The 13,487-nt window shown below is 40.3% G+C and overlaps 2 protein-coding genes across 3 annotated transcripts in view; one reads left to right on the forward strand and one right to left on the reverse strand.

The window, feature by feature from the left end:
* The window catches only part of LOC310879880 (uncharacterized protein), a 59,007-nt gene extending 51,705 nt beyond the window's left edge, over nucleotides 1-7,302 (forward strand). Inside the window, exon 9 of one of the 2 annotated variants that reach the window (XM_083794861.1) lies at nucleotides 6,820-7,302. The gene's annotated coding sequence lies outside the window, so the exon portion shown is untranslated. Of the gene's footprint in view, nucleotides 1-2,962; nucleotides 3,693-6,819 lie in introns of those variants that run through there. The other variant, XM_083794859.1, reaches the window with a different exon arrangement.
* Nucleotides 130-8,153, reverse strand: SNX20 (sorting nexin 20). The gene is made up of 4 exons (XM_083794857.1): nucleotides 7,723-8,153; nucleotides 5,466-5,644; nucleotides 3,699-3,850; nucleotides 130-1,129 (listed from the first exon to the last, which is right to left on the reverse strand). Exons 2-4 carry the CDS (start codon nucleotides 5,629-5,631, stop codon nucleotides 461-463), a joined length of 987 nt encoding a protein of 328 aa, XP_083650983.1. The 5' UTR covers nucleotides 5,632-5,644; nucleotides 7,723-8,153; the 3' UTR covers nucleotides 130-460.
* Nucleotides 8,154-13,487: the final 5,334 nt, after the last annotated feature.

Genomic DNA, 13,487 nt, shown 5'->3' on the forward strand with positions numbered 1-13,487 from the left:
AAAATGTTGTTTGACTGGGCTTCAGCTGGAAGAGTAAAAAACATTTGGTGTCTGCAAATGTGTCCTTTAGATATTTTCCTTCTTGAAAGGAAGTAATTTCCCCAAGAGCAAGCAATGCCTCTGATTCTGCAGATTCTTAAGTGCTTTATTCATTGTATTTTCCTATTCTAGCTATCCATACATACAAAGTGGGCTATGTTCAAAATACTGTCAAAATAAGCAAATTATAAACGACTTTTAGTTACAAATTTCTTTCCAGAAGTCTTAAGCTTAGGCGCTTCTCAAATCTGTAGAGTAAATATAACATTTTCAAACATATGCTAATGTTGACATATATTTGTTCTACTAGTTTAAAGTTATGTTACCCTAACAGGTAATTTCTAGTTATTACTCTTTCAAGTTACTGTGTTCAGGAAAAGGAGCAGGCAACTTTGCTATACAATTAAATTATTTCTTGTATTCATTGTACATACTCCCGAACTGCAAGTTCTTTCAGGGAAAAAACCCGTACGGGATCTTTTTTTGCCTTCCATTCTTCCAGTTTCTCTTGCAAAGACAGAAAATCCTTGCCAAGTTCATATGCCAAAGTTATCATTGCTTCTAACAGGGGAATATAATACCTGTGACTGTTATGCACCCGAAGGCGTGATAGAGCTTTTTCTCCATATTCAAAGGCACTTGCTGGGTTGTCCAGGTCCTTGTGGCACACCACGATAGCACAGAGAGTAGGGACAATTGAGACAGGGTTGCCTCTCGTCAGCCTCTCCTGCAGACCAATGACTTCTAAAAGGATTTCCAAAGCTTTGGTGTAGTGGCCACCTCGCAGGCAGCTGTATGCTTCCTGAAGCTCTGGCTTTGTTAAAAAGTCAATAAATTTTTTTGATCTTCGGATATATTTCATAGAATATAGACGCCTCAGGTAGTCCTTAAAAGCTAATTTTCTCTCATTGATTATTTCTTCTGTGAAGTTCCCTGTTAGGGCTTTTTTGGGAAAGCTCACATCTTCCAATTCTTCACTAAAGTCCTCCAGAAGATTTCTGTGCAGTTTCTCAAAATCCGAATAACGCCGTTCAATTACAGACTTGTTGCTGTCAAAGCTTCCTGTCTGCAAAATTATGATTTTATACATCTAAACACAACAAAACAGAAAAACAAAAATGAAAAGGACCATCCTAGCCCCAGTGCAGCCACATTTTGGGTCTGTTACTGCTTTGAAAAGATTGTATACTCCGCCAGCTGAAACCTTCCTGCACCAATTTCATGCATATAATCCTGTATACTCCTCGGGATTGTTGTGCAGCTTCTAAATTAGTCACTGGCTAGGATTATAGAGTATGCTCGGTGTAGGGCTGATCTTTGAGATCTGTAGCCATCAAAGTAATAATTCCCACTTCCAGCTGTTTTGGACCTTGGCACTATACTTTGCCTTTTGCATGTACATGAGTTGTAGATAAACAAAGTACTAATGGATCCCATCCTGCAAAGTGCTGAGAATGGCGAACTAGCAGACTGAAGCACATAAAACCACTTACAGAGCCTTACAGAGCATTTCTGTAGCTATACTTGCTTGTGATAGCCATGGCTGCTGCAATCAATCTTCGTCAGTGGACTGAATGGATATCCCAGACTTAATATTGAACTTTACATTGTATTTTACATTGGTGGTAATACACAGAAATTGTTCGTATCAGACATTTCTAGGATTTGGGGGCATTATTAATGCTGTGAAAGAAAAGGGAATATTTGGCAGTAATATTTGGTGTATGCAAAAATAAGATGGAGCAAATCCAAAGTCTCTTTTCCCCTCTAAATGATTGTCCTGTTGGTCAAACTTACTTGGCATATAAATAATGCAAAAAAGTGACATTTCTACAAAAATCTGTTTGTTAGCCAAAATCCTTCACTAACAGCAACGCTGTCCCACATTAACAGTACTCAAGAGTCCATCTTCCTCAGCTCTTTTCTGGCCTCAAAAAGAAAATGACTATAATAAATGTGATATTAGCAAAATAGCTGCAAAATAAAATTGAGAGTTGTGTTGTACAGATACAGTCTCCTTTGGGCCTGATCCAAGCACAATAATGTTGAAGAAGGGCCAAATACCTAATATGCGTAAACCAGTGGAGCTCCACTGAGGCCAGCTTCGCTGTGTCATTGTGCACCAGCTAAGGGCATGGACTGTTGACCTTGCTGGCTTTTGGATGTTCACATTCAACTTCCCCCTGTTCCCACTGAATTATACAAGAGCTGGAGCAGTTTTACACACACCAATTGTTTTCTGTGCTGGAAAAGAAGGGTGCAAACTAGTACTAGCACTAGTGTCATTCTGATCCTCTTCCTTGATTTTCCTTAAAGGGAAATTCTCTGTATTAATCTTCATAAATGATCTTTACAGGCACTTCTTGAAAGGTTTCTAAATTTGAGCTGACTCCTCTGATCTCTTTTCATTTGTAAGCTCTGTGACATTTTGCTATATTTTGCCCTGTTCCCTGCTGAAAAGTGTATATACTCTTGATGCATATCCAAAGCAATCATAAGTTATCATTTTATCAAGGGCAGCTAAGTGAATAATTTACATGTACTTTTTTTGTGTGTGTGGAGTGTGCATGAGAAAGGGAAGAAATACCATTTAATTAAACTGTCATTCAAATTGGCTCAATTTTGTTGTAATGTAAATCATTTTGCCTAGGCTTGTGACTTAACGGCTAGGTTTAACTACTTGCAGGTACACCAACTGATAACCTTGTCCTCATACAGCTGTACTAAAATATTCTTTAATTGTTCAATAACCTATATACTCTTGAGGATGTGTAAGACAGTAGCATCGAAGTAGGTGTGTATAGCGTGCAACAAAATATTCGGACAATCTCTAGAACCTGCTTTAAATTCTACCGAGCTGCATCACCCAGCATCACCCAGTATCAGTGTCACCAGTATGATTGTTAGCACTTTTCATCTGCAGATCTCAGAGATTGTTGCAAATGAGGAAAACAACCCTATCTGAATTTCACTGACGAGTACTGAAGAAGACTTGCTCTAGATCAGTCCTCCAGAAGTCCGAGAGCAAAATCAGAAATAATGATAATAATAATAATAAAAACTAAGTCTCAGTGCTGTGAGAAAAGGTATGAAAATCCAACCTGTTCTCTTGTTCCTGTCCCTCATACTCATGCTTCACCTTAAAACTGCGACAGAAATATTCCATCTAATAGAGCCCTAGGTAGGGAAGGGGAACAATCCTGGAAGAGATCTAGCTGGAGGATGTCTTACACTTTGTCTACATCAAAGAATTTTGCACTTGTGCTAACATAAATCTCTGATGTGGAGGTTATATAAATACAATGCAGCTGTTACAGCAGTCTAGCTCAGTGCAAGCGTAACTGCATTGATATTTTTGTACTTGTGTGAATTTCTTTAATGTTGACAAGCCTCTGGGTGTAAAGGATACTCAAGCTACTAATTGACTTGATACTGCTTTCCCACTGCTGCAGGTTTTATGAACTGATTATCAGAGGTTTTTTTTTAGGGGCAGATACCACCAGCTATGCCCTTATGAACAGTGAGAACAGGCTCTACTCAGTATGATCACAGCTTGCAGAACTTGGCCATCGGAGCGGCCTTCATGCTGTGTGCTGTGCAGACCCATGTAGAGTGAATAAAAATTAATGAACTTCTTACATATTAATTTTTTCACTTACCACATATTTAGATAAGTGGTGCTCTACAATTCTGGTTGATGGGATTTCAAAAAGGAGTTTGACCTGTATGCACTGGCTTTTTTCATTCCTCCAGTATTCCTGAAGCTCCTTAGTGGTCATTGAAGAGTTGGGACTTAGGGATGCACTAGAATCTAAAACCAATATATTTAATATTTCAGATTATAACCTTTGCATTTGAAAAGAAAACTTATACACATTTATTGTGAAAGCAGAGCTTAGAATTTCTGTTGCCATAACAGCAAAACCTACAGAATGATCCCACTGCTAATAAAGACTGCTCCAGATTCTCTAAGGAAAGCTGTTGCGCTCTGAAATTTGAAAGACGCTACGTTGGCTGCAGAATATAAATTTAACTTATGGAAAAATATTGACAAGAAGTATTGTATGTCTAGGTTGTAGCCTCAGGTGCAGTCCAAGCAGGAGGTAGGCCTCAGCATCCTAGCTGAGGCCCAGTAGGCCTAAAACCCTCCGACTCAGTCTTTTGAATCAGATGCTTCTCCAGCCTTCTTCCTTGCTAAGAGGATGAGATAATACAATGCAGCTGCAAATTTAGACACATATTGAAATACTGACCATATTCAAATATCGGGACTGTGCAGTAACAGGTGAAAGCTGAGAAACATGAATGCCCTAACCTTAAAGAAGAAACTCAGATAACCAGCTTAGCTGAGGGAGGAATTGTCACATCCTCTTTTCTTTTGTAGCTGAAGTGATGCCACAGTGATATTTATTTGTGCACCTCCCTTCCTTCCTCCATGCACAAACAGTCACATACACACAAAATCCCCATAGTACATGCATATGTAAAAATGAAGCTTGGCTGGTTGAAATGTTTGTTTACAGGGGAATTTGATGAAGCTTTTCAAAAGGGTGATTTCTCTGTCTTTGAAATATAGCGACAACAGTTTTCATCAAGTGGCATACAGCCTAACAAAGTGGATAAAAGAAATGGAATAGTGGGCACAGCGGTCTCAATTTCCTATCAGTAATGTCTCTGTCAACACAGTCAGCTGAAGTCAGCCTGCAACATGCAGACAATGGAAATGAATGACCACAAGTGAATGGGAGGATAACTGCTTGATGCAGAAACAGGAATGTAAAGGCACTGTAGTACTCCATCAGTAGCCCCACTTTTACATGTTGTTAATCGTTTGGTCATACAGTTCTAATTATCAAGGCCTATACTGATTGGCTCAATCTCTGTAAAATGTTATTTCTTGAGAGAGAGGTGCTGTTTATGACAGCTTTGTAGGCTGAAAATCTTGATGAAATTATATATATTATGAGTTATATTTAACATTTTATTTAATAACGTGACAGTAATCTTAGGGATAGTAGAAGTCCAATGCTGTTTCTTCATTAGGCATGTGAGAAACTACTGCTTGAGATTAGTTTCAATCAAGTTCTTAGTGTCCTTGATGATACTGCCAAGAAATTCAGATTTTGTGATGTACAGAAAGAGCACTCCCGAGACAGGCCATCTGATGAGCACTGTTTTGGTCCCGGGTGTATAAATTGATTCTGGAATAAATTTCAGGTACAAGAGATTTAGAAGGAAAACTGTACGTGTGCGTATCAAGAAGTGCATCTGTTTTGCTATTGCTACAGTATTACTACAAGTTTAATCAAGGGTTACTTTCAGTGGAGTAGGCAATGTAAATTTGGACTATTGTAGTAAATAAAGTGAAGTTTTTATACAAGTGGTCAATAACTACATGAGAAATAAAATGAAAGGATAGCATCAACCTTGGAGGCCATCTTTTTCCGGGTTTTCTTTGCTCACTTGACAAGAAATTTCAGCTTTAGGTTGATTTTGTTCTTCATCAGGAGAAGCAGTGGTAGAAAACATAGTAATCCTGCTCACAGCTTCCAACAGCCCCCTTTCTGCTGTGCAGTGTGCGCCTTCTTCCATTGCAAAGCTGTCACTGAAAGATTACAAAAAATAGGATATTTCTTGGTAGCATGCCTTTAGAGGATCCAGTCTGGTTATCTTTTTCGTTGGCTTGCTCATTGCTTTCTGTGAACATGTATGAGGGCACCGGTAGTTTCATGAAAACTAAAGTAATAAATTGAAACATCTACGTAGTTACCAATGAAGAACTATTCTTATTAATATTACCACTGAAAGCGTTTGGATATTTTTTGGCAGAGTAAAATCAAACATGAAAACCACGGTAAGTTATGTTAGATAGGATTAGGTGCATAACTCCATGGTTACCTATGAGAATTTTGCCATAAACTTCAGTGGGAGCTGATTTTTTCTCCTGAAATCTGATTTATTTATTTATTTATTTATTTTGCCCCACACCTCACAAGTATTAGTTCATGTGGACTCAAATCTTGGAGATTATTAGTATAACTAGCAGCCTGGCTCTCTTATGCTGCTGGAAATTACCGTTCTCAAGACTCCAGAACTTGCCATCTGTTCTTAATCACTACGTTGGCCTATAAGGCAAAATAAGGCGCTATCTGAAACAGCATAATATTTTTGTTTTATTTCACAGTTTCAAGTTCTCTCCAGAGAGACTTGTCACTGTACTGTGAGAGAATAACAACTGAGTTTGACAATGGCTAGGTGGAAGGCAAACCGAGGTTTCTAACTATTATGCACAAGCAGTCCACAAGCAGTCTTTCTTTACTTCTTTTAGCCCATATACTGTGCTTGTAGTAGATTTGTAAGTCTGTTCTGCTAGGACTGATATTTTGCCATGTGCTTATAAAATGCTTAAAACAATCTACTACTCCATAGACTGGATTAGCTATTCTGCCACATAAATGTCTCCTTAAGATTTATGTTTTATTAAAAAAAAAAAAAAAGTACTTCTAACATCATTGCATTCTACCAGCAGTTTAGAAAGTTTTAAGAACATCCTAACAACTTTGCCAGGGTGCTGTGTTCAGTTAGTTACCATGAGAAGTGTTGCTTACAGTTTATCCAATGGGTGAAAATCAAATAACATGAAAACCTACTCTAAAAAAGTGCAAGTCTCCCTGCTCTAAATGTAGAAATAATGCCCAAGGAGAGGTTATTAAGTAATGAGGGGGTTTAGGACAGAGGTGTTACTACATATCATTTTGTCACCGCTTGTCTACCACACAGTTACGCAATGCCAGTTACAGAGGTGAGGAAACTCCTTCAGCAGAGCTATTGATTTCTGGCAAACTACAAGGCTGTAAAAAGAAAAGCAATTACTTTCCACGCTGGAAATAATGGAAGTGCTTTCCTCTAACAGCAGCCTTTCCTTTGCCTGGCTTGGATAAACAAGAACATACACATCATCATCCTCATTATGAAGAGCATCATAGAAGCCCTTAGTTTTGAACTTTGGACTAAGAGGTGAAAGTTCTCACTGTTCTTCTATTACTTTCCAAGATGTCCTTTTTGAACAGTAAGAGTAGCCGATTATTTCGATCTGCTTATTCCTTTTGATATTTGTGACAGTTTATCCCAAGACTGTAAACTTTCAAATATTTTTTTGAATGTAATTTTAAAATATCAGATTAAATGAGGCATCTGAAAATGGCCAAATTTAAATAAGGACATTTTTCTTGGTTGTGAGTTGGCATAACCTAATAAGCAAAATTGCATTTATATTCAAGAAATATATCTTTATATATCTATAAACTTTATATACATAAATATCTGTGTGTATACATATATAAATATCACTTTAAAACATGATTTATCTGAGCAATACAACATACTTGCAGATAGAGTGATGCAGAAGTGAATGGTGTAATATACAAGTCTTCACGTATCTGCATTGAAAACCATCTATGCTTCATAACACTTTTACTTTCCCAACTAAAAGTCACTGTAAACTTTTTTAACTAAGTGACTATTTATTTTTGCATATAAAAAAAGTCCAGAACAACATAAGGAAACCTGCAATAAATGACAACAATTTTACGTTGGCCAGACACTGCTGTTCTGTATCAGAGTAAATGTCACTCAGACTGAATTACAAGTATCAGCAGAAGCCAAAGTGCACAGAAAACTCACCTGGGAACTGCCAAGGAGATTTTAGTTGTGGTGCGTGGGTAGTCTGTACGAAGTCATGAGAGGCCTGCTTTGCATTTTCAAAATGCAGAAAAATATGTCTGTGTGTGCTGCTAGCAGGCACATTCTGTGTTTTACAAAAAGGAAGGAAGAAGTCTTGATTAAATCAGACTTCCTCATCCAATTGGCTCACTGCTTCGGTGCTGACTGATTACACATGTAATTTCCTATCTGCTTCGAACAGCCTGGCTGCTGTCTGCAGACAAGATGCAGCGATGCAGCTCCAGCCACAAGGGCAGGTTTGCAAACCCAAATGTCAGTATTACACACGCAAACACAAAGCAGGCAGAGGAAAGAGCTCAACAGTAAATGCAATTACAAAATCAATGAAAACTTGCCCACGTGGATTTCTGACCACCCTCCCTCCCCCCAAAAAAAACACCCCAGAAAAAAACCCACCCACCCACCCACCCAAGAAAAAAACAAACCCACACTTATCAAATAAGAGATGAGGAAAAAAAGAGTCAAATATGTAAATGCACTTATGTGGAAAAACATGCCCTGTAAGACATCTTTAAAATACAAACATAGCATCCAATTCAGGAAAGAAAATGCAGATGGTACCACAATAAATAGCCTCGTTCTATGTAAAATTGCCCTTCTGACAGAAATCCTGATTCTGCACAGTGCTTAAACATATGATAAATTTCAAATATCTGCTTAATTGAAGTTCAAAAAGGAGCATTATCATATTTGACATGACGACTAAACTTGAAATGGGCTTATGTGTGTGCCTAAAATTAATCCTGTACTTAAATTCTTTGTTGAGCTGAGGACAGAGTGAAGAAGAATGATGCATTAATCCACACGTCCATTAGCCCAGACGCTTCCTTTTGTAGTTCACTTCACTTTGGAAATTTGCTTTAAAACACCGGGATAGCTATTTCTGGGGTAAATAGTATGGACGCTCTTTTTTAGTAATGTAATTTTCCTGGTTGCCAAAGCTCACTCACTGAAAAAAAACAGGACAGTTTAATGCAGCACCAATGTGGGAGGCGAACGTCCAAAGGACCGCATGGATCCTGCCCCACACATTCCTTTAGAACAACAATTTCAAATAATATAAAACCAGGGCCATAAACTGGCAATGCCTCTCCTCTGCTTTATTCTCAATGTAGAACAATGCCAACTTTAACTTGGACTCTGTCTAAATGTAGAAGTTTTGCCAAAATAGCTGTCAGAATGATGAAAAATCACTCCCATGCAGCTACAGCCATACTGGCAAGACCCCTAGCATAGATGCTGTTATATTGGCAGAGTCCTTTAGCCCATTTAGCATGTTCCATGTGGAAAGTGATTTAAGTTACACCAGAAAAGAAATCTCTGCTTGCCAATACAGCTCTAAGGTGTAGCTGTATCAGCCAACTCTTTCAAGTGTAGACAAGGCATGGGTTCCTGGCTCAAGTCTTATTCCTTTAAAGTTAGATTTATGGGTTTGGTTACAATTGTGAACAAAAACCAAGGGGGATTTCAGTGCATTTCACCCCTGCTGACAGTTCACAGATGTATTTGAGCTTTGAATTCTGAATCCACTAATTTATGTTGCCAAAAAGCAATGTATTATTTTGTGATGCTTAGTGCTATTGTCCTGCTCTTGATAAAGCTGAAGGAAAAGAGGAAAGTGTATTTTCAGTATATGAAGAATGACCTCTGTGTTCAATTATTTCAGACCTTCTAGTCAAATTAACCTGGATGATTAAAAAAAAAAAAAAAGTGAAATCTATTATGAACATGGCTGACCGATACGAAACAGTTTACAAATCGAGGGTGTTCTGCAGGAATTCTGTCTACCTCAGCAGAGCCAGCTGTGGCAGGTACAGGCAGTTCCTGAACCAGTGGTAAGGGAACATACCCAGGGCTACTGCGGGCCTCACGCTTGGGAGCTGTGATAGCCGTTGCAGGCCTCCCTGGCTGCTCCTCCTCATCCTGCTCCCATCTACTCAGGTTTTGTCCAGACATCCCCGGCCCTTCACCGGGACCAACTGTTGTTAGTCTGGCAGTATTTTACTTTTCTGAATGTCTACTTGATTAGCACATATTAAAAAAACCCTACAATATACAGTGGTGTTTGCTAGGAGAATGCATAACGAATATCTTTCTCTTCATAGTTTTAGTTTCACTTCCAGCAGTCAAATACTGACTAAAGGGTTAAGCAGCAGAAAAGGGGATTTTTCACAATGGCAGCATACTGTTCTGAGATGAGAAAGTGCACTTACACCATCAATTTATTTAACTGTTCATAAAATGATGGTAAATGTTTATGAAAAAGCGTATTCTGTCACATTCAGTGATGGAAAAGGGGTTTTCATGCAGTGGCTTACTCAGAGTTTGTATTCTATGCAGGCACTGACTTTGTCTGGCATACATAAAGAGCACAGCATTAAGACACATTTACCGAGGGATATGGAAAAAGAATGCTCTGCAGTAACACAGGAGCTAGGCAAGGTTAAAATTGTAACACTGCAATGCATAAAAGTGATTGTCATAGGAGTTATATCCTCCATACATATCTAAGATGGAAGGTCCCATTTTAGGAAGAATTCCCTGGAAGCTTATGTCTAAAACTTGCTAATTAGCCACCAGATGAGCAAGCCTTGTGGTGCCACATTAAGGATGCCTGTATCCAAAGACCAGCATTCATGCTTTTGATGGTTTAAGAACTAGAAGGGATGTCTACAACAGTGTAAAACATCCTGCCTTGATTTGGGCAGTTAACGTTTTCCCAATGTGAAACACAAACCCAGACAGAAAAAACATTCAATCATAGAACACAAAGCTGGTATCAGCTTGGAAAATAATGCGATAAACCAAAGTTATGCACAAGCTGCAGTTTACTGCCAGGTTTGTCCTGTTGTAATGGGCATAACAAGCTCCTGTTCTAGTAAAAGAATGTGGTTGTAGTATTTCTGTTACAAAATCCTCTTCAGCTTCAGCCCTACGAAATGCAGCTTCAGGCTCCCTCCTAGGGCCTGTATGGCTTTTCCCTCTCGGGCTCCAACCTATTTAACTAATTCTTATTTCTTTTACCAAATCATTCATTACAATTGTTGGTAATAAAACAAAAACAAAAAACAAAACAAAACAAAACAACAACAACAAAAAAACAAAACAAAACAAAAACAACCACAAGGGGAGGCAGAAATACCTAACATATTTACCCAAGTACTCTTTTATCACACAACTAATATTTTGAAAGTGCTGTAATTTTCTTTGATGCTTCTACAATCATTTTTCCTTTTTTTTTTTTTTTTTTTTTAATGCAACTGCATAAGTAACTTCTGTTTCCATGTTTGAAGTAGGAGAAATACTTAGCTGTTCTGTACGAATATTCTGCACTTTTGGGGTACCATGATAAATGAATAGCATCCTGGCATAGCACAAAATACCATTCCATGTTATTCATATAATGTTTAATTGTATGATACTGTGTCTTTTGAAAGTGGAATTTGTTTACCATACTTATATATTACAAAACATGTTTCTTTTATCAAGAGTGCAGTTTAAAAAAAAACAACAACCTTGCCATTTAATGGCAAGTATCTTGTTCTGGTATTACAGACAGGGTTTTTAACATGAAAGAAATGCAACAGGCCCATTTTACACTGCCAAAGCCCTGTTACCACTTTACAACTCCTTTATTACTTCTAAAGGAGTACGAAGGAGCTTTAGAGTAAATAACAGTCTTGGTCTGTCTTTCATCTGCAGTCTGTCAGAGAGACAGAGCTGTAATGCAAGCCCAATGGGTCAATAGGATATTAACTCGGGTTAAATTTCACAAGCGCTATTCTCTCTGTAGAATGACAGACTTTCTAAATGGTGTATGTTGGTCATTTTCCGTGCTGAAGTAAGAGAGTTAAGTACATAATTACTTGGACTAGAGAAATATTTTTAAATATTTGTTGTTGAGTTACTAGGTATACCATATATAGTTATTCCTATCTAATATTTTGATATTTTATTCTTATAATGTCTGTCAGCTTTTCTTATTGTATGTGATTATAGTATAGTTAATACTTATAGTCATGTTCCACATGTAATTTATTTATACTCAAAATGTAAATATCACAAAACTTGGGATAATAGGATTTATAGCAGACGTACTGATGCATTTTGTAGTAGTATAAAAGGTGACTCAACAAATGGAGGAAAATGCAGCCGGTGTGTAGAGATAGCCACCCTGAGGATTATCAGAGCATAGCTAGGTTTTACTGACTGTCCTGCACAGTGGAGGAAAATAATGCATAAATCTTAATATTTTTCCACCACTACTTATTCTTTGCAAATTAAGTATGACTTTAAACGGGAATTCTACTGTTAAGCATCTAAATAAATGATTAGTGGGAGCTTTCACTCCTTAACGCATTGAAACTCGAGGGGTTTCCTCAGTCAGACCCATACCGCCCTGCTGGTGTCTGACACGCAGACCCTACCCCTTTGCACTTCGCACACAGCCCAAGCCTTGCTGTCACCCTGCTGAAGGCTGTGGCAGGGGCACACACCAGCTCGGTGCTGCTGGGCCAGACGCGGGTGTCCTGGGCCAGAAGCGGGTGTCCCAGCCCTGCTGCGGGGCCGTGCCGGAGCCGCTCACTGCCTGCTCCCCACCAGGCTCCAGAGACCTACAGGGCGCAGGGTTACCCAGAGCAGCCTTTACTTCGGTCAGTGCTGAACGGCGTGCATTAACACGCTACGCAAAAGTACGTGTTAAAGGGATGCTGGAGGTGCTAAGAAACTAGGAAAGCCTTTATTTACTGTGTTCAGTACTGGGCCCCTCACTACAAGGACATCAAGGCCCTGGAGCGTGTCCAGAGAAGGGCCATGAGGCTGGTGAAGGGCCTGGAACACAAGTCCTGTGAGGAGTGGCTGAGGGAGCTGGGGTTGTTTGGTCTGGAGAAGAGAAGGCTCAGGGCAGACCTTATTGCTCTCTACAACTGCCTGAAAGGAAGCTGTGGGGAGCTGGGGTTCAGCCTCTTCTCACAGATAAGCAGTGATAGGACCAGAGGGAACGGCCTCAAGTTGTGCCAGGGGAGGCTCAGGTTGGAAATGAGGAGACATTTCTGCTCAGAAAGAGCGGTCAGGTGTTGGGACGGGTTGTCCAGGGAGGTGGTGGTGGCACCGTCCCTGGGGGTGTTCAAGGAGAGGTTGGGCCTGGTGTTTAGGGACATGGTTTGGTGGTGACATTGGTGGTGCGGGGTGGTTGGGCCAGGTGATCCCCGAGGGCTTCTCCAACCCTAACGGCTCAGTGATTCTGTCACACGTCAGCATTATAACCCCTCGGCACGTGACTGTGTTGTTTTCTCCAGAGCAGCACGAATTTCAGAAGAGTGGTTTTGAAATGCGACGTTTAGTGCCTGGAGTACGACGCAGTTCAGCGCGTTCTTGTCCAGCCCCCACCGCCGACCCGTGCCGATGCCGGTGGCCGCGGGGCCGTGTGGCCGGGCCCCTCCCGCACCTGTGCCTCCCCCAAGCCCCTCACAGCCGCCGCCCGCAGGCCGGGCCGCGCCGTGTCCCTCCGCCCGCCCGGGCACGGGCCCGGGCCGCCCGCGCAGCCAATGGGCGGGCAGCGACGCGCTGCGTCACCCAACCACTCCTCCCTCCCGCCCTCGTCCTCTCGGCGGCCAATCAGCGCCCTCCATGGGAAACGCTCCGCCAACCGCCTCTTCCCGACCTCCTCGCCCGCCTCTCCCCTCTGCCGCTCACACAACCTCGAT

Source organism: Anser anser, assembly GCF_964211835.1.
Source record: "Anser anser genome assembly, chromosome: 11".
In the NCBI taxonomy this organism is placed as follows: Eukaryota; Metazoa; Chordata; class Aves; order Anseriformes; family Anatidae; genus Anser; species Anser anser.

Bases quoted from the DNA above. Each gene is read 5' to 3' on its own strand.
- SNX20 (XM_083794857.1), bottom strand. From the start codon at position 5,631: ATGGAAGAAGGCGCACACTGCACAGCAGAAAGGGGGCTGTTGGAAGCT. The intron at 3,851-5,465 runs GTTGATGCTATC...TATTGGTTTTAG, and splicing joins GGAAAAAGATGGCCTCCAAG to ATTCTAGTGCATCCCTAAGT. The intron at 1,130-3,698 runs GTAAGTGAAAAA...TGTTGTGTTTAG, and splicing joins ACCACTTATCTAAATATGTG to ATGTATAAAATCATAATTTT.